This window comes from Osmerus eperlanus, chromosome 1, assembly GCF_963692335.1.
Source record: "Osmerus eperlanus chromosome 1, fOsmEpe2.1, whole genome shotgun sequence".
Classification (NCBI taxonomy): Eukaryota; Metazoa; Chordata; class Actinopteri; order Osmeriformes; family Osmeridae; genus Osmerus; species Osmerus eperlanus.
Genome location: NC_085018.1, coordinates 11,182,670 through 11,210,575, shown reverse-complemented (window position 1 = coordinate 11,210,575; position 27,906 = coordinate 11,182,670). Strand labels below are relative to the sequence as shown.

At 47.3% G+C, this 27,906-nt stretch overlaps 1 protein-coding gene across 1 annotated transcript in view; it reads right to left on the bottom strand.

Moving 5' to 3' along the window:
- Nucleotides 1-14,737: 14,737 nt before the first annotated feature.
- iars1 (isoleucyl-tRNA synthetase 1) overlaps nucleotides 14,738-27,906 on the bottom strand; it is a 30,620-nt gene continuing 17,451 nt past the window's right edge. The window contains exons 19-33 of the mRNA XM_062459411.1: nucleotides 27,275-27,395; nucleotides 25,113-25,204; nucleotides 24,791-24,868; nucleotides 24,546-24,667; nucleotides 22,913-23,015; nucleotides 22,728-22,811; nucleotides 21,048-21,222; nucleotides 20,103-20,215; nucleotides 19,261-19,356; nucleotides 17,841-18,017; nucleotides 17,470-17,590; nucleotides 17,218-17,343; nucleotides 16,836-16,982; nucleotides 16,452-16,604; nucleotides 14,738-15,070 (exon numbers count right to left, since the gene is read on the bottom strand). Coding sequence (XP_062315395.1) covers nucleotides 14,988-15,070; nucleotides 16,452-16,604; nucleotides 16,836-16,982; nucleotides 17,218-17,343; nucleotides 17,470-17,590; nucleotides 17,841-18,017; nucleotides 19,261-19,356; nucleotides 20,103-20,215; nucleotides 21,048-21,222; nucleotides 22,728-22,811; nucleotides 22,913-23,015; nucleotides 24,546-24,667; nucleotides 24,791-24,868; nucleotides 25,113-25,204; nucleotides 27,275-27,395 — 1,791 coding nt within the window. The 3' untranslated portion in view covers nucleotides 14,738-14,987. The remainder of the gene's footprint in view (nucleotides 15,071-16,451; nucleotides 16,605-16,835; nucleotides 16,983-17,217; nucleotides 17,344-17,469; nucleotides 17,591-17,840; nucleotides 18,018-19,260; nucleotides 19,357-20,102; nucleotides 20,216-21,047; nucleotides 21,223-22,727; nucleotides 22,812-22,912; nucleotides 23,016-24,545; nucleotides 24,668-24,790; nucleotides 24,869-25,112; nucleotides 25,205-27,274; nucleotides 27,396-27,906) is intronic.

The window sequence follows — 27,906 nt, the reverse complement described above, 5'->3', positions numbered from 1 at the left end:
GGTATGTTTTCAATCTAACACCTCATATCTTGTCATGCTGAGAGAACCAAATCTATATCCTGAATCATCTGAACAGGGTTGATCTACTGTCCCACTACAGAAGCTCAGTTCAGGGCATTTTCATCCCTGCTAGAGACTGGGTTTGACACATTCCTCTGGTGAAAGATTTCCTCCTCTCAAAAAGTTCCAGTTGCTATGCAACAGATCCGCAAGGCAGTATGAATGATGATTGTAGCTAGCAAGGCAAAGCCACACTGCTGCTAGGTCACATTCACACTGCTCTTAACCTACATAATGCAGTTGTGTCCATAAGCCCAGCATTAACATTCCTGAATCAGCATTACTCATTTCTAAACAAGTCATTCCCATTGTTTTGCTCAGTTTCTGATTTCCCTTTTATTTGATGTTTGAAGTCATGTCACCAGTAATATACTGGATTGAAACCTGCTGCATCGCTGGATTAAGCCTACAGTCATTGTTATTTGGGGAGTCTGCTCGGCAACGGCAACTGTCTTACAGTACAGACTGTCAAAACAACAGCTTTTCTTCCCAAACATCTTAATGTCTATAAACCCCTTATATTATTCGCCATGATGGTTGACTATTTTACCCACATATTGGCAACACGTACAGTGTCTAATTAGCAGCAATCACTGGGGGTAGCCAACCCTGGAGTCTAATATTAGCCCAGCTAAGCTGTGCAGGAATGCAGGCCTTCAAGGACCCGATCAAGGTCAAGGACACAGTCTTTGAGGAACCAGACGAGAGGACCAATCCATTAAACCAATCCAATTTTCCTGTCATAATATCTATCTCCAAACAGAGGAAGAGTATGTCCTGCATATTTGTAAGCTTTGCTTGGCAGAGTGACAGGTCACAACGAAACCGTATAAAACTTAGGCGATCTTAAATGGAACCCATGTATCTAAACAACAGCATCTTAGTCACATACCAGTTAGTCCTTAGCAATGGTAACTGAGGTGTGTGTGTGTGGGGGGGGGGGGGGTTCTTTTACCAGGGAGGATTATGGAGATGTGAAAGTGACAGAGTTTCATCCTCAGACATGATAAGGCAGGGTGGAGCAGAGTGTTGCTCCTCCTGTACCCTGCCAGGGGGTCTGCTCCTTCTACTGCCACTGTGGAGGCTACTCCCCTGGGTCCCGGCCCCACCAGGGAGACGGGATCAGGAGCCAAGGGGAGGAAAAGAGGCGCTGAGAGGCAAGGAGAGAAGGGGGAAAAGGGGATGGGAGAGGGGGAGCGGGAGAAGGATCGAAAACAAAGGTGCAACAAAAGGGGAAAGAGAGTGAGGAGCGATGAGCTGGTGGGAGGAGGAGAGGAGGTGGAGAGGAGGAGGGCAGGGGGTGGAGAGGAGGAGGGGGGAAAAGGGGAGGCGAGCAGGGGTGGAGGCAGGGCCCGCTGAGGTGACAACGAAGCATGTGATTAGAGGGAGCCGGGTGGCCCCGGGTCTCTGGTCGGCTCTTCCTGACTGACTGGACTGCATGCTAACCAGGGACGGTTGAGCTTCACTGCGCAATCAACACCGGCCGGCGCTGACACACACACGCGCGGGCGCGCACGCACACACGCGCGGGCGCGCACGCACACGCGCGCGCACGCACACGCGCGCGCACGCACACGCGCGCGCACGGAGGCAGCGCAGGCAGGCAGGCCGCTAGCTAGCTAGCTGGGAGCTGTAGAGCCCGAGTCTCCGTCTGAGCCCGCCTGCCTCCCTTCAAGGTCACTTGAACGCCATCCACTCCCACGGTGCAGGGCTGACTATGCGGAGCAGCAGGGGCCTCTAGCGTCGGGATGTGTTTAAGGAGGTGAGACTCCACCGAGGACTGGGTCAACGCTGGCCGGCTCTTTTCCTTTTTTTGGTTCTTCTTCAAGGTGGGAGGAGAGGAAAGACTGTTGCTTGGTGATCATTGGAACAGTTCACAGCTGGCTTGTGCTGATGCAGTGCAGCAGCGTATCCGTCGAAGGAATACGGATCGGATCGGAGAGTGAAAATGGTCTGATGATGCAACAGCACGCAGCTTGTGCAATGCAGTCATTAGCATATGATAAATCGATGATGATAAAATTAGAGTGATGCTAACAATAAACATTAGCCGGAATACAACACAGTAATAAACAGGAGATTTTGCAGGGAATTGCTAGGCAATGACTGCATTGTTTTACATTTATATTAACTGTAAAATGCTCTTAAATCAACTAAATAACACTTTATAATAACATTAAAGGTATATTCAATGAGAGGTTTTTTTATTGACTTTGTTTAACCATCCGATTTAATCTATCTTCCCGGAAAGATTTCCCATTTCCAGTAACCCTGTGGTTGCTCTGTGCCTTCTTTTGATATGACTTTGTTTGACCTACATTAGCAGAGAAACCGAGCGCTAACTTGTACGGTGATGGAATTATACAGTAAGAAGGGAAGGGTCCAGTGTCCCTGACCCAGTTAAATACCTACTGGAGAATTGGCTAGTGAGGATGTGAGTCATTAAAAATGAAAACGAATGCTCTTTAATCCGAATTCCTTGGTATAAAAGGATGTTCAACATAACATGATGACTAAGTATGTCTTTCAGAACACGATAAGAAACACTATATCTCATTGCTTCAGAAAATACGAAATGATTGGACTCGTCTAGTTCTATGCGTAAGGTGCTTGCCGAGGCGAACTGAAATATTTAAAGGTGCTGTGCCCTCATCGCGTGGCGTCTTTTACATCACCAATTTGGTGCAGCTAAATATACTTTTATTCCCTTTCATGACAGAATTCTAAAATGTTCACAGGGGCTATATATAAGACAAATTATGTGCATTTAAGACCGGGTTAACGGTAACGCATCCTTTGTGAGTCATATGAGAACATGACACAGTATATACAGTAGGAATACTGCACTTTATGCTACATCTTTGACACACTTAGTCCAAGAGAACTCTACAGCACTATATGCTGTCAACTCCTTCTGCTCATAAAATTAACAGTCATAGAGCCAATTGTTCCAAAATGGTTGGCAAGGAAGGTCTTTATACAGTACATGTTTCTAAGGAGCTGGGGAAGCACGTTTTTCATGCGTATGTATGTTAACTAATAAACCTTTGATGTAGAAAGTACATTATTCTCAGCGCAGGCATATAACAACTTTGGATTGGTTGCCTTTCGAAATTTCCACATCAAACAGCGGCATCACTAAACCCCACGGCCTCTTGTGTCTCTCCAGCAAACACCTCGTGTCTGAGGGAGTGTGGGCTCCTCGGTTCTCCAAACGGAGCCCGGTGGACGACCAGAAACAGTCAAAGTGCTGCCTCAGTATTGTTCTCTGTTGCGGGCGGCGTTGATGGCAGATTGGATAAGTAAGTAATAGCCCCCCATCCCACCAGGGTTGAACAAACAGGTCATAAAAAAGCTGGGCTGCGATCCATATCCACAACTGCGCAGAGCAAAAAGTGATATATCTCCCCCCCTCCCATGACCAAGGCTTTCCCCTATCTCAGTGTCCCTGTAGACCTTACCATCATTTATACACATTGTTATCAAAGACCAATTTAAGGTAAATCTTACCTGTCTGTTGTACTCAATGATTCAAGGTCTGGAGAGAGAGAGGTCCTTTAACTCATCCTGCAAAGTCCCTGAAAGAAACAAGGGAGAACTAGGCATTCGAACATAAAGATAAGGTACATCACCATTTTATTTGAAGGATCATTTAAGTCAGGAGTACTGTGCACAAATTGAACAGTTTTTGGTTTCGTTTTTAGATTTTGAGGGCCTTTCTGCTTTATTTGGATAAAGCCGGTGTAAAGTAACAGGAAATGTAGGGAAGAGATAAGAGTGGAGGACATGCAGGAAATGGCCCGGGCTGGAATCAAACCCGGAGCCCTGCAGAAAGGCCTACAGTACGTATGTGGTACCAGCTCTTAATCAGTGAGCCCCCAAGGTTCCCCAAACAAACTCATCGTTGAGAAATGATGTATCTACAGTATAAGTTGTTTGCATGTTTGCACAGTGTTGAGTCATCCAGTCTGGAGACTTGGACACAACAGTTTGGTCCTCCAGCTATTATCAGAAGGACACTTGACTCATTCTTCTTCAGCTGTCTAAAAAAACAACCGTACTCTGACTGTGTATGTCCTGAACAAGTCATGTTTCAGATGAACTGTAAAAGTACCACTATATAAAAAGGCAACTGTCTTATATCAGAGGGTATCAATGGTAGCTAGCTTGTCGGTTTTCTTGTGAGCACATGTCTGCAATAACTCACAAGAGAAGCAAAGGTGCCAAACGATACTAGACAACAATTCATAAGAATAACTGCAGTCAAGTACCACACAAAACCACCTACAAGAAGGTAGATCGGTCAAACTCGCTTTGACCAAATTCCTCTCGTAGAGCAAACTGAGAAATGTCAAAGGAAAACGACTGTCCTTTAGCCGGCATTTGAAACGGCATGAATAAACTGTGAACGCCGAATGCCAAAAAACAAAAAAAGGCAACCCGGTAGCTCCCATGGGAACTCTGAAGCTATTTCATGCTCAGTATTGAGCCATTTCCCCTGGGCACCTCTTTCCTCCTCGTCGTAATCATTATAAAGAGCCAATTAACTATGCTGTCTAATTGAACTGAGTAACCCCGCTTAGTGGGCCACTGCTACTGTCTATTTTGGGAAGCAGAGCCTCTGTTAAGGCTACAGCACAGGTAGCTCCTCGGTGGGCCTGTTCTGTCTGCATGGTTTCATTGATAATATCTAGCAAGGCACTTTAATGGCTCTCTGAGCTGTTCGTTGAGTCTGCCATTTGCATTATCAAGTTATTTATTCTCAGGGGCTATTTCCACTTGGCCAGCCAGTATTTTCCATTGCTTTAAGTGTAAGAAACACCTAGATGGGATTTTCCATGATTTTCAACACTGTTGGGGTGATGCGAGATTTAAGACAGTGGCTTCATGAAAACATAACATATGGGGAAATGTAACACTTTGGCCGCCCCAACTACAGTGCCGTGTACCAAAAACTTGGATCAATTCTCCTCATTCAAATAAAGGCCGCCCAGACGTCCTATAAATAGTACAGAGGCTTTTACTCGCGTTTACATATTTTTTTAAAGATTTGACGAAAGATTTGTGTTTTAGTGATGTTCACATGAACCCTACAGCAGCCGGGCCAGTTGGACTCGTTAGCCACCGAGGTGCAGGCGTTTTACTGGCCCATTGAGTTTATCTATACTGAATGCATGCAAGGCCAAAGGCAGTTGAATGCAGATGAATGCAATTTGAAGCATGCCTCAGGCCATGAAGGCAAACTAGGCTGGAGCACACAGTCAGCGCTCACATAACTGGACAGTTGTCCTGCACTCCCATGTTACAATGACACATTTTACATGGTCAGCTGTATTTCTGTATTTCAGACAATTGTCAAGAAATGTAAATAATAAATCAAATGTGAGCGGTCACTGTATATGACGCATGCCAAACTTACTTCCCTGTTTACAATCGAGAATGTAAAACAAACTGATCACAAAGACAAAGGATCCACACCTACATGCACAAATCCACCATCCAGGCCCTGGGGTGCCTTCAGGAACACTGAGAACTGAAAGCTTCCACGGGGCCACCTCTGAGCCCGAGGTGAAGGTGCTTTGTTAAGCTCCTTTTCGCCAAGCCGTGAAGAATGAGAGCTCGAATCTCTGAAGCAGCTTCTTCTTCGGGATAATTGGTGTCATGGAGGCTACACTGTCGGGTCACCGGTGGGTATGGGACTGGCTCACCCAAGACCCATCACTCTCCAGCTGCAGTATGGGCTCCTACACTCATCACTCACGGCCTTCAGTGTGTGTGTGTGTGTGTGCGCGTGTGTGTGTGTGAGAGAGAGATAAAGAGATAAACAGAGAGAGATAGAGAGGGAGAGAAAGCAATAGAGACAGAGACAGACAGAGGTGAGTAGATCACATTCCAATACAGATTCAGGTATAAAAGTTATGCTATACAGACTGCAGTAACCCAAAAATATAATTTGACTATGACAATTCAAGGAGACCTGTAACCCAAAGCACTGTGCTTATGTCCATATTGAGTAAAGGAAGTCCTAGGTACACAGTTGCTTTATTTAGCCTTGTGATTCAACTTTCCCCAGGAGAGTTTTGAGACCCTTCATGTTTCTGGGTTTGGCAGTGTGGTTGTTCCTCCAGATGTTCTCACCATCACAGTATTCCAGTTAGCATATCTACTTTCCATGTTTAGGGATGAGCTTACTTTGAAAGTTTCCATGTGCTTCAGTCCCCCTGTCAAATAAGGGAAACACTACCATCCTTATTGCTACTACTGAACAAATCATGTTTGGGAACACGGGGAATTACATTTTTAGGATGGTGTGTTACTTTTAGGTATAATAATAATAAATTACACGTTCTTAGATTTCACAGTGAATACTACTGTTTACAGAAGTTAACTGGCATCCCTGGGACTAGAGAATGAGCCATTCTATCTTTATCGGGTCAAATCCCTTCAAAACAACTAAAAACATGTATTATCCGAAATAAACCTTGCGGAGCAACATGCCAGAAAAACATTTACAGCACCACAGATTCAACATGTTTTAAACCAAGCAGCATGTCAACAGCACTGCTCTGGGTAGAACCCGAAAAGTAACTACAACACCTTGTAGTTCTTACCAACAAAAAAACAAACAAACACGGATGCTGATGGAGTTACTTACTATGAAGCCTTTGAGATTCCCAGCCACCAAAAACGTATCCAAATATCCCTGCGGTGGTCGGTAGCGGTGGTGGCCCCAGCTAAAAATAGTCAGCAGCAACCAGGCCAGGTCTGGCAGCTTTTCCACACAGACAATAAGGCGTTTGTCATGAGAATGTTCATTCTGAGGGCTGAAAGAGCAGCAGCAGCAGCGGCGGCCGTGCGGTTGGGGCCCGGGGCTCTGTGAGGGGATGGGAGGACCAGGGGCTGGGCTAGCTGAGCCACATACCTACAGCACGCGGAGCAGGCGGGCAGGAGGGGCCGTGAGATCGCACAAGGTCAGAGGGGAACAGCTGTGGAGCGTGGGCTCCAATCCTCATCCCCGGCGCTGTCGTCAAGGTGACCGCAGCAGGAAGAGACGGACCCTGGGGCCTGACGCTGACGGGTCGGCACTTCCTGGTTTTTACCGACTAAAAGTAACAAGATGGGGCAAAACGTTGAGGATAGAATTGTGGTCTGTCTGTGTGGGTGAACTCCATCTCTATAGTAACCAATGGTAATTGGGTATGTATTAGTAAATGTGCCTGTAGGGGCCAGTATTCCCAGGTGCATTCAGTCGAGGCAAATCCCTTTATCCCCACACATTTCAGAATAATCTGTGCTCAAAAGCCATTACACCACCCAAGCAGATTGTATACAAGACCATGTTGAGGCTTGAGCCTAAAAAGATAGCAAAGACGAACGTGACAAAAAGTGATAACCCCTACCAACAATATTAAGAAAAGTGCTTTTAGAGTTGGATTCATATTCTTTCAAATTATTACAGGGTGAAAGGACAATGCTTTGTGGCAAAGTGTGTCTGTGGTAAAGGTTGTCGAATGAGAACACAGACACTGGTTCATGTCTTAGCGGGGAAGATATGTGAAGCCAACTGTAGCGAAGGACTTCCCATGCCCTCATGCCCTTTGAGTTGGAGTTGGACATCTTCCACAGGAGGCGACTTTAAATAGACAGCACCCTCAAACACTTCTATTCATAGCTGCCACCATATGCTGGTTAGCCCATCCGACGTGTTTCGATGGGGCACATTTACCACATATTCAGCCACATTTGTAGTTGTCTGTTGATGTAATAGATGACATGTTATTATTGTGGCATGTAAGACATGCATACTTACAGTATAGTAGGAAAGAATGTGAAAGAACCGAGGTACAGTACTGTGACTACATAACTTGCTTCTGGTTGACAAAGCACAGTCATAATGAGGCCCAAATACAGCAAACATTGGTCAGCCCGGGCCATATCCTTAATAGTTACATGTCCAAACATATATCTGTAATAGCCCGTAAAATGCCAGGAGGGTCTTTCACAAGCACACCACCGAGCACAAACAATGTTTTATGGTGCAATTTGTCAACCTAAAGCAGCTCAGAGCTGTGTACAGTGAGTTCATGGCTGTATTCAGATATAGCGTTCCAGGGGGCTGGTAATTGGTCCCCATAGCCGCATCGCTGCGGCATCAGCGCACACACGCTAATTCGCCGTGACATCACGTGAGCAAGGAGAACCCCGGGAGAGGGTCCGTCTCCTTGATCTGTCCACTACAGCCCACAAGGATCTCTCCTAAGTTCCACACACTCTCTCTTTTTCTCTGGAAAAACCAACAGAGGGAAGGGAGAGACGCGCGAGCCTTGGATGACCGCAGGGCGCCCGTACAGAACCGCCAGGTAGTGAGGAGCTTCCGGGAGGCGCGAGATGTTTGCAGCCTCGCTCGACGGTTTGAGCGTCAGTGGCCTGGCGTTATCACCCGCTATCACACGTGTTAAGCGAGAGAATGTCAGCACTTTTCGTCGACAGGCGTAGCATTGATGGGATGTACCCATTAACAAACGACCGATCCGATATTGTGACCCCTCTTAATGAGAAGAGGGCAGGGAAGTGAACCGTGCTGTAAATGATCAGCCACTATTTTTAGCCATCACATTGATTCAGTGTGAGCTGCTCCTCTGCTCCGACGCTCCACAAACATTAGCATGTGTGAGACGAAAATCCAGTCTATACATCGGGATGAACAGCATCCTAAATTGACCATGTTTGTGATTCGTCGGTTCAGGTTATCATGCGTGTACAAATAAACTATGTCCAGGGTGACACACAATGCTTAGCTTTTGTTTTTTTACTTCAACATGGCCAAAGTATCCTTTACCAAATCCCCCGACATATATACCCAATAATGGATAGACCGATTTGGATTCAGATGAAATCCAAAAACGTCCTGACCAATGATGAAAACCAACCAACTGGACAGGAGAGGTAAACAGGACACCAACCTTGGTAGTGCCAGGGCAAGCTGGGGCTGCAGCCTTGGCTGCCCAGCCTGATGACAGCCAACACTGGGCTGCAGGAGAACACTGCCCCCTACTGAAATCCCTGAGGACCATAGCACCTTCTACCAACAACCCATCTCCACCACCCCCCACCCCCCCCCCCCCCCACTCCCCTTTGAGTTTCGACAAGAGAGGGGGAAAAGTCTGCTTGATGGGGTATTCGCAATGCACCACCTCTTTTTACATTCATATTTAAAGCCCTTTGTGTAGGCTTGTGGAAGCTGATTAAAGTGGACAATAAACATATTGATGGCATACAGTGTGTATGTATCGACCTATGTAAAACCTTCTGGAATGGTCCCTAACCTTTGACTGTCTACTATACAGTCTACTATACTTACTACTATAGATTAATCAAGGAGATATGTTTGATAGGCTTATCCTTAATGTCTTAGTAAAAAAAAAAAAAAACTAAATACAAACAAACGGAAATAAGCATATTTGCTATATGTCTTTACATTGATCATTTCGAAGTTTGTACTGAACTACAGTGACTTGTATAAGAAGGTGCCTGTGGAAACTGAAATTAGCAGAGAACCAGAACAGTCTCCAGAACAATTTATAAAAAAGTGGCGACTGCGGTCTGTGGTCTGTGACAGAGCAGTTCACTACCTCTCAGGGACATGCTTCTGACGATAAGATTGGTCAGCACCAAGGTCATGACATCAGAGGCAATGCCTTGAAGATGACACTTCCCATTTCCTGCAACTGACATTCATCTCAAGCTGGAAAGACCTGTGATGGACAGCTGTCTTACATAACCCAGAATGCAACAGCTGTACCCTAGCTGATAAATGATGACTTCTCCCTGATCACCTATCCATCACGTGTTGTCCATATGCTTGATCCTTTCAATGAAATAACCGTTGAGTCTTGCCATCCCACTCACAAAGGTCTTTCTCCCTGAGAAGAAACATGTTTGTTCTCTATTTTGGGGCATGGTTTGTGGATTTCTTTTGTTGATAAACAGCTTAATCTACCGACCGGAGACCTGGCTGTCTACATTTCTTCTGAGAAGGAGTGATGCGGTACGCACAGAAGACACAAACTCAAGAAAATGTCAACGAACAGTGGATTGACGATAGGGTCCAGAGGTCAGAATATGACAAAGAACAACTGAACCCTCACCGCAGGCGTATGCTATTATCTCTGTGAGACATGCTGACCAGTATATCTCCCCAGCCCCTGCCTCAGGTGTGCTCACCTGCACACCTCCACTGTTGTCGAGGAACATAAGGAGCTGTCATTCTGGTTCCAACCATGTCATTTGCCTGACATTGATGGGATTAAATATAGAATCTCACGCTGAGACAATCATATATGTGCAGATCTAATGAAGTGAGGGTCGGCAGTATGCAATCTATTCAGAAGGGGGAATCCATTTCATGTGACAAATCTGCTTGTTTCAGAACAGGTAATTAGGTTTACTTCACTAACCACAGTATGTAGGACAGTAATTATTCTCGACTCTATAGGATGTCAAATTTACATGATTGCTCTTCCCTTATAGATACTGTTCCTTTGACGCATATGAAATTACAGCTCCTCTACTCAGTAGATTGAAAGCGACTATATAGTTTTAGACAGAAGAAAGATAATTTGACTGCACTGACATAATTATGAGAAACGTGAATCTTTTCATCTTTCTCCAAACTGAAAGAAAATCAATTCTTTACACGTCAGACAATGAAGCCCTGCTAGCTGTGAGAATTCACGGAGCCAATAACCAAATTTGGCCGATACTGGCATAAGGTGAGGGAAAAATGGCCACCGTAATTCCATTAAAATGTATGAACATGATTCACTATTTAACATCAAATAGTTTACTTCACTAAAGTGAACGCAAAAAAGGCATCTCATCCTGCCTCTGCTGCAGAAGACACATTTGGCTTCTGTCTCATCAATCAAGAACACTTAATGAAACTCAGCATAGAGTGTGAGAAGAAATATGTCACCTTGGTGGCACTGGAGGCAGTGGAAAAGTGTGCCACAAACAATGCCCATGTCTAGAGGTTCCAGCTGGTACACAAAAGCCTGCCAACTAATAGTATAATAGTATCAACCTAATACTGAATATACAATCCGATGTCAGGGCTTGTGCCAAAAATGAAGTTAATCCTGGTATTTTAGACTCATCCAAAATGATACTGTGTTTACAAACCACAGTTCCTAGAGCCACATGCCTACATTATTGATTTGGACCCAGCAGTTCATGCATATTGATAAAGAGCCTTGGAAACAGGCGACAGCGACAAAATAATACCTGAACACGATGAGACTAGGTACTGTTTCAGGTCACACTTACTTTCCTGGAATCTGACTGTACCTCTAAGAATCTGAACGAGGCATCTTGTGTCAAAATCACTCACAGGACAGGTTCAAAGTTATTTTTGAGTTGAATCAAGATTGAGTTAAGACCCCTACACAACTCAAATTAGGAATGGACCACTGTTTCCTGAGCTATCCAGCTCAAGGTTAGACAAGTGAATGCATGACCTACTCTAATATTATGAAAGATCATTTTGAATGATAATAATTCCAATGCATCAAGACAACAATCTATTCACAAAACTGGCATAGAGGAACTTCTATCGAAGCAGTTAACAGAAGGCAACTAACAAATTGGTTAGCCGATTAAATTATGGCTTCAGGAAGAATTAGGTCGAATAAGAACCAAGTTGCTGTGGTGACCAAGCCGCTCGCCCAACTGAGTGCTATTGTTTAAAAGCCACTGAAAAAGCGAGGTGAAGGAGGGTGGTTGAGGAGAGGTCTTGGTTAAACCTTTTGTTGATTTCAAAGCATCACAACGCATATCCTTTAGATCAAATTTAAACAAAGGAATGATCAACAAACAGTTCTCTCTCAGAGGGATATCAGCTGTCATCATACACTGTAGAAGTCATGTGCAAAACTCAAGTGTACTGGTCCCACTTCAACACAAGATTAAACGTCCAATAGCCTGTCCTTGTTTACAATAGATATCAACTTCATTCTTTTATACTAGACGAACCAATAGAAAAACTAAGTGACTCATTTGGACCTTACAAACCTCTCAACACCCTAGTCCACTGGCCCATAGCTAATTACAGTAAGCTATTACTTCATGTGTGAATTACATAACTGTTAGAAACTTATGGGTTTTTGAGTTCTAATACACCCCAAGTGATCCAGTCTGGTTGTGTTTCTCAAGCAAGATTTTAGAACTAAATGCCTACAGTATAAACTGGTCTATAGTATAGGCATACCAAACAGGACTCACATGAACATATACAACACATGTAAATAATGACTTGTTTACTATCACCAATCCATGTTTACTTACCTAATTAAATGAGGACTTACCTACCTTTGATTTTCTGCAGCTTTTGCATAACGTCTCGAGACTCACCCTAACACACAAGCAAGCCAAATCAAGTAGCCTAACAGCGAAGTTCATTAAGGGTTTCCAATCATTCTACTGATAATGACTCCAGAAAGAGTAGCCAATTCGAAAGCTAAGGATCTGATGGGTTTGATAAATTCCCAAATCTAATGTCCATATAGCCTACATTAATTTGGATGAAGCATCTCTTCAGTTTTCTTAAGGGCACAGTTAGCTGTTGCGCATCGTCTACATGTTGCTGGGCTCGAGGCGTGCACATATAACATTTTCGTCAGAGAAAAGATATACCATGCAAAAATGCTTAATGGGAACAGTATTGCTATAGTAGGGCTATGTTAAAAATGACATTCTGAAATCTCGTCGTTTAGTACAGTGAATTGCCATATTGGCGACCTCAAAACGTTTTTACGTTATCTGGCATATGACAGCGATTAAAAACGCCAGTGCCACATTAATAGGCAGTGAGTACATCCGCCCTCATCTACACATAACTGGGTATTTGTAATGTGTTTGTGTCCTACCTGTGCCCGAAGTTTCAGGAGAGTGGACAGAGCAAGCAAGCGCACTGATCCAGTGATCCCGCATCTGAGTAAGAGAGATCAGTAACGTGACGAAAACCATGTTACCGCTACAGTATGTCACCACACAGTTCCAAGGACTGCACGTCATCCTAATCAATTTGACATTGCATCGGGTTTGATCACAACCGGTCAAAAGGAATGTCATCACAGCCTAACAGTTGCTTCAATTTCTTCAACGCTAAAACATAGCCTTAATTTTAGGATTCCCTTTCGTCATTTGTTTCTCACAATGTAAACAAAAAAAGGCCAATTAGGCCAATGAAAATGTGTGAAACTTCCCAGTTTTTCAACATAGTGCATAGCGTTCTTGAGGATATACAAATGTCAACTTAAAACAATTGCAAAGTTCATGAGCCTTACTTTCAAAACGCAATTTTTTTCTTTACATGGACTTACGGTTGGTCATTTATTGGTTATTTAAAAAACGGTTTTACAAATATTAAACTACGACCGCCCATCGGCAATAATATCATGTGTCCTTACCTGTTTGTATTTCTGATTTTTTTAATGTCTTCACGAAAACATTTTAGATCGAGAGCATAGCAGTCAACGAAGATGTGAGGGAAAGTTGATTTAGTGACTGAGATTTTTCCATTACGTACCACACATGACCCGAGGGGGGGTATACATGTACTGTAATGCCATTGACATTACAAACGGAACAACTGTCTTGTAAGACAGATTTAATCGGCTATACAATTAACGGAAAAAAATAATAATATGGCAATAAGTGTTAGTGTTCCATGAATGCATTAAAAGCGTGTGCTCTCAACACATTCTCCTCAAAGTTTGTAAGTCCAGATCTGCAAACATGAAATGTTTGCAGATCAAATCTGACAGTGTGTGAACATTGAAGTACTGTAAAACTTAACATTGCCCATAGCGATACCTCAAAATGACAGTATCAGTTATTACTGATTACTCAGTCAGTAGTCTGACAGACGACCCCAACATCGATGTTCTAAAGATCAGCACCTGCCCTCATAATGCGTTCCATCAAGCATCATTAAGGCCCCCAATACTGACCACTCTACAGGCACCTCCTATGGGCTCTGCGAGCACTCGCTAGTCACACAGGCCCCACCACAGCTATCTGTGGCTCAAGTGACGTCTTCTACTTCGAGGAACTCTCAAGGAACTTGAGATCGTATGGACGTGTGGTGTGTGGTAGCAGATGGCCGACAGGTCAGTTTTGGAAGAAGGCGCTTCAGGGCTCGAGTGCAGACTGCCCAGAGTTAGCAGATGGGGTGGAGGGAGAGGTGTACTCAATATTCACTCAGCAGCCCATGTCCACCACAGAGAAGGGGTGCATCCGTTTTCAAGGATGTTGCAATACAGGATTTAACTGCTGCAGTCTGGTAACAACTCTTCTTTTTACTCCCCAAAAATCAGGTAACGCCAACATAATCATATAGGACGTAGTCTGGTTATCTCAGATCCCAAGACACTAGAGCACCTGAAAAAAGACTGATATTACTTATTTGCAGTGATTTATGGCAACTAAACTAGGGATACGATTTAAGTAGCGTAGGTGCATGTAGCAACGTTCCAACCACTGTAGTGAATGACCTATATGCTAGGGTAAGATTAATACCTCTGGCCATTGGCGGTTCACTTACTAGGTCAACAGGCCTCAGTGATAGTAGGCCTTACCCTTGTGCAGGTCAGGGACAAGATATAGAACGACAAGACAATTCCTCCAAACATGTTTTATTAGTAACCTCAGCAGTCCATAGTGGCCTCCGCTCAGCATTTCAGATACCTACTGGTGACAGAGCATGAATGCTGACGAGCACATTTGACACTTTTAGACAAATGAAATACAGTTTAGAACACTCATCGAATACTGGGAAACTGTCAACTTCATTGCTTATTATAGTATATCGTGTGAAAGACCGGGAGGAAAAACTTCATTATTCATTTCCCTTGAACCTACAGACGTGCTCAGGCTTCTGCAGTCGTTGACAAAACCTTGACGTACAGCGTCTTGGCGTCTAGGGTTTTCACAGAGGAGTTGGCAGGCAGTTCTGAAAGACAAGGGTTCATACAGTAAGGAGCTGAAAAGGAGAACCTATATAGCACTAGCTCCATATACAGCAACTTTACACTTGAGCAGATTGATTCTATCTTTAACCCCGGTCCTCAGGACCCACTGTCCTGTATGTTCTAGAGCAGTGGTTCTCAAACCTGTCCTCAAGTACCACCAGTCCTGCATGTTTTAGATGTTTCCATGCTCCAACCCACCTGATTCCAATGAATGGTCGTTATCACACTCCGCAGAACCCTCATAACGACCATTCATGTGAATCTGGTGTGTGAGCTTGGAAACATCTAGAACAGGGTTCCCAATCCTGGTCCTCGGGCCTCCCTGCCCTGCATGTTTTCGATGTTTCCCTGCTCCAACACACCTGATTCAAATGAATGGTCGTTATCCAAGCCTAATAATGACCATTCATTTGAATCAGGTGTGTTTGGAGCAGGGAAACATCGAAAACATTCAGGGCAGGGAGGTCCGAGGACCAGGATTGGGAACCCCTGATCTACAACATACAGAACAGCGGGTCCTGAGGACTGTAATTTCGCGGCACTGCTCCTAAAATCTATTGTTCGTAACTAATTAAGGTTGATGAAATCCAAAGAGCCGAGAGAAAGATTTTCTCATAAAATCTAAGTTAGTAAAATATGCTGTTACATGGTATTTTAACGACTTACTTATTACTAGTTTTGGTGATTTAGGAACCCCAGCCATTTTCCCTCTGATACAGCTTTCCTGCATAAGTCGGTACAGTCAACTCTGGTCCCCAGAGCAAACACTGGAGTAAACCTTTCTAGTTAAGTGAGCTGCGCGTAATGAGGAGGAGTGCTGTGTGAGAGCCAGCAGAGGCAGAGACCATCTGCCAGTATTGGCCCATATACTGGAGATCATTGAGAAAGCCTCTTCATTGCTTCAGGCTGCTCTGCTACAGGAACAGGAAGGTCAACCTTCAAACCTCCCATGGACAACCAAGGGGTCAAGGCTGGCAGGCAGAGGGCACAATTGAACATGGGGTTGTAAATAACCTCTCGTCTGCTCGGAGACTGCTCGGAGATGGATGTCGAAGGGTAGGAGGCACCAGTAATCAACACAGCACCGGTAGGACAGCCGTGACTGAACACTAGGTCTAACAGTCTTGGGATATACTCTACTCTATCACCATTTAGATGAATGAGCACCTTCTACAAGGTAATTGGATCTTTCCATATGAAATCACCAGAATGACAGGTATTCAATAGCACACAGGGCTCACTCCGAGGGTTGCGTTCCCCCTAAGCTTGCAGAATCCAACGGAAGATGAAATCATGCTGGCCTCCACGGAAGCCGCACATAATTAACTGGTAAATGTGGATTGATCATCCTGGAAGCTTTACCCTCAGTGAGGTCCTGGTCCAGGTAGACCTTGAGTCTTCTGCTGCGGAGGCCGAACACCTTGGCGGTCTCCGAGAGCAGGCCAGCGTGGGTCAGGCCGGTCTGGCCCACAGGGTTGACCAGCAGCAGGGTGCCCACGTCACCACTCTGACACTCTACAGCAGGAGACACAGCAGTTGACTGTTAGTATCTCTGGAAATGTTTATACCAGTTAGAGTTAGCAGTACCCATGGTATGTAACAAGGAAGAAAATGAAAATCGGAGAAAAACAAGGGGAGAGGGGAGTAGAAATTGGACATTGAATGCATGGAGGGAGAGAATGTGGGCAGAAGAGCATTCAGGGAAGGGTGCAAAACTAGGGACACCACGGCAGAGGAGTCGCGTACCGGCTGGTTTTGCATCGAGGAGCTGGAGGTTGACGTAGGGGCAGACGAGCGAGTCCGAGCTGGGCGTCTCTCCGGGAGCGGAACCTCCTGAAGTCACTGACAGAGTTTTCCCATTGAGGGCCAGGAGGTCCGATTTACTGGTCAGCTCTGAAAAGAAGAGCACAGACAGGTAGCACGGTCATAAAATAGGACATGTGTTTTTTCCGTGTTGCTCAGATTTGCTACAGGGGCTGGGGAGAGCCATCTATCTGGCCCCAGGCTGTTCTAGCAAGGCCACACTGTCTTTGACAAACGACTATTTTCGAAGATGTCCAGACGAACACTTCAAAGAACCAACTTTGCCTCTCTCCAGTGATACCTGCGGCCTTCTTCGGCCTCTTACCGGTCTTGCCGTTGAACACACAGAGTCGGGTGTTGCCAGCCCCAAAGATGCTTCCGCAGACAAATTTGAGCTTCTCCATGTCCAGCTTGTTGTCCCCTTTAGGGTTCTCCAACAGGACCACCCCCTCTGTAACACAAAGGCAGCCCACAGCAGTTCATGAGAAGGGTTGGCGCCAGGTGGTCACTTCCCATCATGGAAGGAACAAACACCGGACATCACTTCCTGCCATCCTAAGATCAGCCCTCCGCCTACCTTGCTCTTTGTTGTTCAGCTTGACCTTCAGGTTGACAAAGGCACAGGCTGGTCCCACCAGAGGCGCCCTGGACGCGGATGCTCCCTTCACGATGGTCAGGTCCAGGTCCGAGCCCTTCAGCTGCACGAGACAAAAAAAACTAGCGATTGAGCGGAAGAATGCGGTGGATCCAAGAGACTCTCAATGGTGGTGGTCCTCAGAGACTCTCCACTTGAGTCCTGTCCGCGAGTGCAGACTAAACAGCAGTATTAACCGACAGTCAGATCAGGCGTGCTGGTGGTGGGCCACAGCAGTGGGGGGGGAGAGAAGCAGAGCTCCAAGTTCAGGATGAGATGGCAGATCCACGCCCAGGCCCCCATCCTGCCCTTACCTGGGTTTTCTCCTGGACGATGAGGCTGGCCGTCTTGGGGATGGGGTAGGTCTTCAGGGGAGCCTTGGTGGTGGCCAGGATGAAGTCTGTGTGAGCCTGGATCACCTGGTCCAGGTAGTCTCCAGCAGGCTCGCAACTGTAGTACACCGTGATCTCAGCAGAGGGAACCAAGCGGCCCTGGGTCCGGGGGGCACCAAGATTAGTCCAATTACGCCAGGAGACATAGGTACTAGCAGGGTTGAGTGAGGATATTGCATCGAAACGGGCACAAAGGAAGTATATAACCTTGTCTCTCTTTTAGTAGAGCATACTGTTCACAAGACGAAACTTGAAGATGAAAAGACTTGGAAAGGTGAAAAGTGAGGAAGGGAGGAACGGCAAGACGTAGTTATAGGGCAGGTGATAATGTCTCCATCCCTTAATCCCATCTGTGTGTTTTGTCCCCCTGGGCAGCATTCTCTCCTGTCTCAGTGCGTACAGTGTTATTTTTTGGGGCTGGCACTTGGCAGTGTTTGCTGTGGGCCTCCTCAGTCAGCTATAACCTTGACACATTCAAACACATTGATCTCCCCTTAATCTACTGAGGCACCAATTACAGTCTGGCTCAAGGGCAAAAATAAATCTATCAGCTATATATATATATATATATATATATAAGACCATTCAATCAATGCAGGAAGGATTTTATTGCCTTTTTGCCAATTCAGGGAGTGACCCGATCTGAAAAGGCTACCATCGCTGGTGGGGAAAAAATAACAGTGTAGTGGTTGTGTGCATGTGTGTGTGTTTTGTCCAATCACAAACCATGATACTCTGACCTCTCTTTCTCTCTCTCTCCACCTACACCCCCATGCCCCCCACCCCCCTACACACTAACCCCCTAGTTACTACTGCTACTCATCTGAAGAATTGTTAAAATTAATTCCCTGGGGTGGAAAATTCCTTAAGATCTCAGTTTTAAATAACAGAGGAATTCAAGCCTGGCAGCTTGCCAGTGTCTCCCTCAGAAAATGGAAAATGTTTGTTTATTAAGAAAACAACAAGGGAACGTAATCCCTCTTACTTTCCACCACACATCAACGTTTTGGTTTGCCTGAAACAGGGCCACTCGATAATTAAGCTTAAATTAAGCCTGGTTTATGATGGAGCCGTTTCTCAATGCACTTGTAATTCTGGAGTGGAAACATTTCAAAACAAGATGGCGGAAGCCTGGGAACCCGACTGTGGGGCCCATGTGGCCGTGGGGGGCTGGAGGGAAGTGGAGGGTAAAGCCAAACAAATAGGCTGTGGGTCCAGGCTAGTCCGATCTCTGACTGCACACTGAAGACTGTTTTGAGAGTCCATTTTTTACAGTTAAACTCCTCGTGAAAAATTACGAAATAAAACGACATGCAAAGCCCATTATTTATTCGGCAACTACCTTCTTGCGTAGTTTCTGGATGCGGTTGATGACTTCCCGGGCCACGCCCTCATCCACCATCGACTGGTCTGGGGTGACGTCCAACAGAACCAGGACCTGAAGACGGAACACAGACACACACCCCGTTACCCCCGACGACCGGATCAGCCGTGTGAGGAGAAAGGGGATCGGACGATCCCCACCAATCAGCAGTTCATGTGCAACCATTTGATTTGAGAAAACTCGCCATCCTCCTCACCCCTGCCAAATCAGTCGATGGTCCATTTTACCCCCGTGCTCGAAATGACTGAGCATTATATTAGAACTCCAACTGAACCCGACTGTCGAAAACACATGACGGGACTGCTGTGAACCAGGACCTGACTGGCACCATCGTGAGCAGAGCTGCCTGCAGCCATGCTGCAAGTAACCACAGCGGAGCCCCCCCCCCCCGCCCCCCCCCGCACACCAGCCGCGTTTGTATGGTTGGAGAAGCACTGATTAGAAAACGCCACGGGGGACTTTCATACACGCTGGCTCCTACTTGGGAATGAAATGATTGAATACATCATCGTGTCCACTGTAACACACGGACGTGTCATCGAGGTGTGCGGGGGCCGGCCCCCCACAGACGGGGACGTCCTCGGGTGACTCGGCGCTCTGACGGTTAGCCGGAGTGACACTTCAGCCTCACCCTGCTCCCCCTGATCGCCGGGTCTCTGTCAGGACCGGAGGCTGCTGCTGAGAACCATGTCCTCAGTCCCAGCACCTCTTCCGCTGTTCGGACGCTCTGGAAGCTACTTCCTATTCATTCGGTTTGGTTGTGTGTGTGTGTGTTGGAGTGTGTGTGTGTGTGTAGTCACCTGTGCGTCGGAGTGCGCCTCGTACTGCGTGGCGGATCCTGAGGTCTGGTCGAAGGTGTACATCAACCGGAGGTCCTCCTCGTGGAGTTCCTCTCCGTCCACAACGATGGACCCTGGACACACAGCGACACACAGCGTGACAGGCGGGCGTATCCACGCGTTCATGCTCTGCTTCGATAAAGCGTATTGAGCGCCTACTGTAGGCCTAAAAGTTTCTACTCTTCACATTGCATTCTGAACCTTTCGGGCGCCCAAAAAAATAACGAAAAAATCTCGTTGAACTCGAGCTTCTCCATCCTTCTTTATTGCTTCTGGCAACAATTACCACATCAATGTTCTACGTAGAAAGCGTAAACGTACACACTACTCAGAGCCGGAGGGAGGGTGAAACGGACTATCAGAGGATCTTGCTCTAATCCCAGATTTGCACGCTTTGATTTCCTGCCCCCCCCCCCCCCCCCCCCGCAGGGCGCCGGGCTCACGGTTGTCAGGTGGAGCACGGGTATTAAAAGCTGCCGCCCACCATGAGAACTAAGCCTCCCCTGCACTGCAGCTGCACGCAGGAAGCATCCTCCCACTCAGCCAGCAGGACCACTTCAAAAGGTGCAGTCACTGATGTTCCCACAGCCCACTGACCCCCAGGGCCTCCCCCCCCTGAGGCCCTGGCCTCCCCCATGGGGCCCTGGCCTCCCTCATGGGGCCTACAGACTTCCTACTGCTGGAAAGCCGTTGTTAGCCACCTTGCTCTCCTGGGAATTTGACTTCTAGGAATCTCACAATTAAATCTGTTTTGGCTGACAACTCTTTGGGGAGGGGGGGGGGGGGGGGGTTGTGCTTCGACGAGTGCAACAATTAAATGTGTTTTTGCAGCTGTAGGTTTTCGGACGTGGAAAGATCTGATGAAAGTTCACAACAGCGAGCACACACGCGCGCGCACACACACACCTGTCTTCTGGAAGGCTTCGAGCTGCTCGCTCTTCAGCTCCTTGATGGAGGCGGTGATGGACTTGAACATTCCTTTCAGGCGCTTGCCCAGCACCATGTGGTCCGGCTCCGCCCTCAGCCTGATGCCGTACTTGTCCTTGTCGGTGGACAGCGTGAGCTGGCGTACGTTCAACTCCTGGGGGGAGGGGAGGGAGGGAAAAGCATCTATTAGGAAACACTCAGGACCCTCTGCAGTGTGGAGCTGCCCTGATACAGAACCACTCTTACCGACAGCAGCTCACCGGGTTTGTGACAAGCCGGCCATCTTCAGGAGAGCGACGCAGTTTCCTCTATCTGGGTCGGCCGTTTATAAATCACCACATGTAATCAAAGGTATGCTAACGAGTGTCAGCCGTGCGTTCTCTCTCCGTGAGAGGTAAACACAAAAACAGCTAACTCATCAGCTATACTATCTCTCTACCCCCCCCCCCCCTCGGCAGCAGCAGCAGGGTTTGAAGATACAAACACGCTCTGCAGCACAAGCTAGGAGGCCCACGATGCCTCAGATGAAAAATACAATTACCATCCCATCCAGTCTGCAGAGGGGGGGGGAGGGCTCCCCACCTGACACAGCCAGGGAGGGGCTTATTTTAGCCGCAGCGCCCCGACCCGCCGATCAATCACCAGGGCCTTGGTGGGACTGCGAGCGGAAGGCCAACAGGTTGGGAGTCATCGCTCCAGCGAGCAAGCGCCTCGGCACCGGTGGCTAGCGACATGAGGCACTCCATCACAACACACCGCTACGCCACTGCAGAGGAGGAGGAGGTGGGGGGGGGGGGGGGGCTTGGGACTGCCAAATCAATAAGAGCCTAAAACAGCAGGTGGGCATTTTATAGGTAGCGACAAAGGATTGTTCTGCACCACCAGCTACGGAGGACTCCCTGAACAGATCTGTTCGGCGTCAAGCCTATTATCACCGTCAACACGGCAGGTAGCGTTCGGTTTTCCACGTGCTCGACATGTCTGCAAGACGAGGTAACATCTCTCACGGCAGCTGCACGGAGCGTGTCCCCGTGTCGATATCTGAGCTGCTGACGGAGCCAACGCAATTCATCATCCCCTCCGACGCTGCCGCCGTGCATCTGGAGGTTTCGCTCTGCGTTAAAGACCTAAAAAACGCTTTCAATTTACAAGAAGAAAGACTGTTTACTGGCGGGGAAGTTTCCGGACACCAAGGTTACATGTCGAACTTTCTACCCGCACCTCCTCCCTCCCACCACCACCCACCCCTCTACCCACCGCCACCCACCCACCCCTCTACCCACCACCACCCACCCACCCCTCTACCCACCACCACCCACCCACCCCTCTACCCACCACCACCCACCCCTCTACCCACCACCACCCACCCCTCTACCCACCACCACCCACCCACCCCTCTACCCACCACCACCCACCCCTCTACCCATCACCACCCACCCACCCCTCTACCCACAACCACCCACCCACCCCTCTACCCACCACCCACCCAAATCTGGTCCTGTCTACGTACCCTCATGTTCCGCATATATTATTAGACCGCATGACCAAAGATTAAAGACGTGACATCCCGATCGCATGGATAACGAACGCTCTTCCTAACCGTGGAATCAGAGCGCCGTCTTCAAAAGGACACGCGTGCTTCCGGAAAACGTCACTCACCTCGAGGATGTACTTCTGCAGGGACTGGATGTCCCTCAGCGCCTCGGGGTCCTGGTGGATAACCACCACCTCCTTGAGGGGATACTGGGGGAAAACACACCGGCATCGCCGTCAGCAACGACCCAAAATGAGTGGTAGAAAATCGGTGCCACGCGTTACGCGGGTTATTGTTAGGCTTACTGTACCTTCACGGGCAGGGTCTTCCTGTCCCGGATCACCCGGCCCAGCTCGATGACGGACTGCATCTGCAGCACGGCGCTCTCGATGCGCTTGTCAATCAGACCCTCCCTGGAAGACGGACACAGATCAGCGGGAGACAGACGGGAGACAGACTGGGAGGGAGGGGGGGCGGGGGGGTGGACTGACAGGCAGTTCCACCTTAAGAGCCTTCCCAGAAGAGCTCCACTGTTTCTCTCTGTATGTGATCTGAAGGGATCTTGGGTGGTACAATGCGAGGCTGAACTGACTGTCGCTCATTATCGTGAAATCAAATGTCAGTTTGGGTAATGCTGGGTTCCTTAGGTGAGTTAAATCATATCTCAGTCCCGTTGGGGCTCTATGAAGAGACTTGGTTTTATCCTCACAGTCTGTGAATGCAGGAGAACGCCGCTTGAGATTCACTGTGTCCCGAGGAAAGCGTGTGTGTATCTGAGTTTGTCTGCGTGTGTGTGTGTCAGTGTGTGTGTGTGTGCGCGCGCGCAGGAACAGGACATGGGGGACAGCCAATCACTTAATGAGTTCAAGGAAGATTTGCCGACCCCCGTCATTTCTGATGGGTGGGTCACCTTTGGGCTGGGTACAGGAAGTTCTGTCCGGGAGAGAGAACAGTTGGGAGGTCAGACAGCCGCGGCGGTGCCTCATACAGTGTGGGTACTGTACAGACACGGACACACGCCACAGGAATGGCAAAGACTGGTACAGTGCCACGGAGCGCCAGACCTTCAGCAGAGGAGGCTCTCTGGAGAATACTAACTCATCTGAGAGGCTATTTACAGCATTACACAAAATGGCTCTGTGGGGGGGGACACTGAAGGTGCATACTAAATGATGCCACTAACCTAACAACGAACCAGGCTTTTTCCAATTGAGCCCGAGTCTCTTTGGACCGCCGAGTCTTGTCCAGTCAGATTCTCTCACAGGTTTAATCAGCCTGGGTTTGGGTTAGGCACCCCAAACATACAGAGACAGCCTTCGGGGGGGGGTTCTAAACTGAGGTTTGATGTGGCTGGTTTGAAAACAAATATCTATCACTATCAATTTACAGAACGAGGCCTGTGCTACGGTAGAGAGTCGTTTGATATTCTTTTTGATCACCAAACACAGCCGGATGACGGGTGTTTCACAGACGGCAGAGATCCTGTGAAATGTTAACAGACGCCGCCTCGACACGCACGCCAGCAATTTCCTACCTGCTGTCATCACTGTTTTCCTCTATTTCGGATAAATAAAAGATACACCGGATTCATTTCCCACCAATCATTTTTGTCTTCAATTGAAAGTTGGGGAGGCCCCTCGGTGTGCCAGCACACCGTGGCAACTTTTTACAACCCAAAGAGGGAGCTGGGCTGGTCTGACAGGTAGCTGACAGGCAACGAGAGAGGGAGAGAGTTTGGCAGCAAGAAGAAACGCCTGCTTCACGTCAGTTCCAAATTCCAAAGAAAGTTCCGGACTTTCGAAGTTGAGGGAATGCACTGGTGTGGGTATGGCGAGTCATTAAGGTTGTGTGAGCTGGGGACAGAGAGAAACAGGCGAGCGCCTGTGAGAGAGGGTTTGGGGGGGGGTTAGGGTTAGGGTTCAGGGTTTCCCGGCTCCAGATACCTGACTTGGGGCAGCATGAGGTAGTGGATGCTGCTGGCGTCCTTCTCCTCCACAGAGTCGGGGTGGAGGAGGTGGCGCATGTTCTGGTACATCATCTCCGTTATGAAGGGCGTGAAGGGAGCCTGAGGACAGGGGAACAAGCAGGGCTGAACTCTGCTCTTTTCAAGACACCTACAGCCTTCCCTGTAGCCCTCTCTCTCTCTAACACACACACACCCACACACGCTACAGCACCAGTGACTCACCATAAGCCTGCACATGGAGAAGAGCACACTGAAGAGGGTTTCCAGCGCCCACAGGCAGTCCTCGGTCCCGCTCTCTCCCTGCAGGGTCACACACACAACACACACGCATCAGCATGCTGGCAGCTGACAAACTTCCCACACACACTTCCAGCTACAGGAGGTATCAAAACAGGAATCTCTGGGAAACAGAGCCGTTCTGCACCGGGGACGATGATGATGATGATGATGGTCTGAAGCCCTAATGGTTCCCTCTGGTCCGCCATATCCTGGCCTGACGGTGGATTTACAAATGCGTCAGTGTTTGTTTCGATCGGGATCTCACCTTCAGACGCCTGCGGTTCGTCCTCACGTACCAGTTAGTGAGCATGTCCACAAACTTGACGAGCTTGGGCACCACAGTGTACAGCCTGTAGGCTGCCAGGAGGACGATAGATTAGTTTCCCCCACAGTAATCTAATCCCAGACACAGAAGGTGAAGTGCAGCAAGCTGAACGATACCGAGAAAAACTTTACCCAGAACGACAACATGCATACATAATAAGCCCCCCCCCCCCCCCCCGAGTGGTTTCATTGAAAAAGCAAGGACGATTTATGAACAATACATGGATCTCTATATAATCTGTTAGTATATAGAATAGTATTTTGGGGGTGGGAATCTTTTGGTAACTCACAATTCGAATCGATTCGTGGGGTCACGAATCAATAAAAAATCAATTCAAGATTTGTTTTGATTTTTAATCAAAAATCTATAAAACATTTATTTATTTATTTTTACATTTGTGAATCGATGTGAATCTCTAGAAGACTGAATCCCGAATTGATTCAAATGTGAATCAATTTTTCCCCCCACCCCTACAGTATATAATAGAATATATACAGTTAGGTCCATAAATATATGGATAACCACAATGGATTTGAAATGAAACAATCAAGATGTGCTTTAAGTGCAGACTTTCAGCTTTAATTTCAGGGTATTTACATCCAAATCAGGTGAACGGTGTAGGAATTACAACACATTTTATATGTGGCCCCCCCCTTTTTAAGGGACCAAAAATAATTGGACAAACTAACATAATCATAAATCTAATTGTCACTTTTAATACTTGGTTGCAAATCCTTTGCAGTCAATGACAGCCTGAAGTCTGGAACCCATAGACATCACCAGACGCTGGGTTTCGTCCCTGGTGATGCTCTGCCAGGCCTCTACTGCAACTGTCTTCAGTTCCTGCTTGTTCTTGGGGCATTTTCCCTTCAGTTTTGTCTTTAGCAAGTGAAATGCATGCTCAATTGGATTTAGGTCAGGTGATTGACTTGGCCATTGCAGAACATTCCACTTCTTTGCCTTAAAAAACTCTTTGGTTGCTTTCGCAGTATGCTTCGGGTCATTGTCCATCTGCACTGTGAAGCGCCGTCCTATGAGTTCTGAAGCATTTGGCTGAATCTGAGCAGATAATATTGCCAGAAACACTTCAGAATTCATCCTACTGCTTTTGTCAGCAGTCACATCATCGATAAATACAAGGGAACCAGTTCCATTGGCAGCCATACATGCCCACGCCATAACACTACCTCCACCATGCTTCACTGATGAGGTGGTATGCTTTGGATCATGAGCAGTTCCTTCCCTTCTCCATACTCTTCTCTTCCCATCATTCTGGTACAAGTTGATCTTGGTCTCATCTGTCCATAGGATGTTGTTCCAGAACTGTACAGGGTCTTTTAGATGTTTTTTGGCAAACTCTAATCTGGTCTTCCTGTTTTTGAGACTCACCAATGGTTCACATCTTGTGGTGAACCCTCTGTATTCTTGATCTGGCCAACTGTTGTGAAGGGGTTTTTCTTCACCAGGGAAAGAATTCTTCTGTCATCCACCACAGTTGTTTTCCGTGGTCTTCCAGGTCTTTTGGTGTTGCTGAGCTCACCAGTGTTCTTTCTTTTTAAGAATGTACCAAACAGTTGATTTGGCCACACCTAATGTTTTTGCTATCTCTCTGATAGGTTTGTTTTGATTTTTCAGCCTAACGATGGCTTGCTTCACTGATGGTGACAGCTCTTTGGACTTCATATTGAGAGTTGACAGCAAGATTCCAAACACAAATACCATACTTGAAATGAACTCTAGACCTTTTATCTGCTCCTTGTCAATGAAATAACGAACTCCCATGAGGGAATAACATACACCTGGCCATGGAACAGCTGAGCAGCCAATTGTCCAATTACTTTTGGTCCCTTAAAAAGGGGGGGGCCACATATAAAATGTATTGTAATTCCTACACCGTTCACCTGATTTGGATGTAAATACCCTGAAATTAAAGCTGAAAGTCTGCACTTAAAGCACATCTTGATTGTTTAATTTCAAATCCATTGTGGTGGTATACAGAGCCAAAATGATGAAAATTGTGTCAATGTCCAAATATTTATGTACCTAACTGTAAATGATATAGGGTTAATGGTGTGAGTGATTCTGATAGATGGAGGGCTCACCATCCATCTCAGACTTGAAGAACTGGATGAGGGACTGTGTGAAAGACTGGACCCACTTGTCCATGATGTTGCCACTCTGCTTGGCGGTGTTCTCATTGTACAGGAAGGCAATATCTTCCTCCTAGGAGCCAACAAACACAGTCTCGATGAGACACACCAGACCACATACACACTCGTACAGTGAAACTCACACGCTTCCTCCACCGAAAGAGTAACAAAAACAACATCAGCACACATCTAAAATTAGAGCATTTGTTTGTACCCCGCCTCCCCCCCCCCATCCTCCTCCAGAGAGGAGGCGGAGGCCTAGCGAGTGTCCCTGTGTGAAGCCCCTCCAGCTGCCTGGCCCCAGCCAGATGGGAGGCAGGGAGGGAGGCTGCAGGAGAGTGTGTGGAGAGAGGACGGGGGGGAGAGAGGGGGGCGGGCGGGAGAGAGGGGGGCGGGGGAAACAGAAGCTAAAGGAAGAGAGGTCCAGGAAGGAGCGTGTGGGGAGAGATAAAGGCTGTGCATCGGATGGATGCCGACACGGATGCCAGAGAAGAGTGTGTGTGTGTGTATGCGTGTGTGCATGCATGCGTGTGTGTGTGTGGAGGGGGGTGGGGACAAGCAGGGAGGCTGGCAGCCAGGGGTAC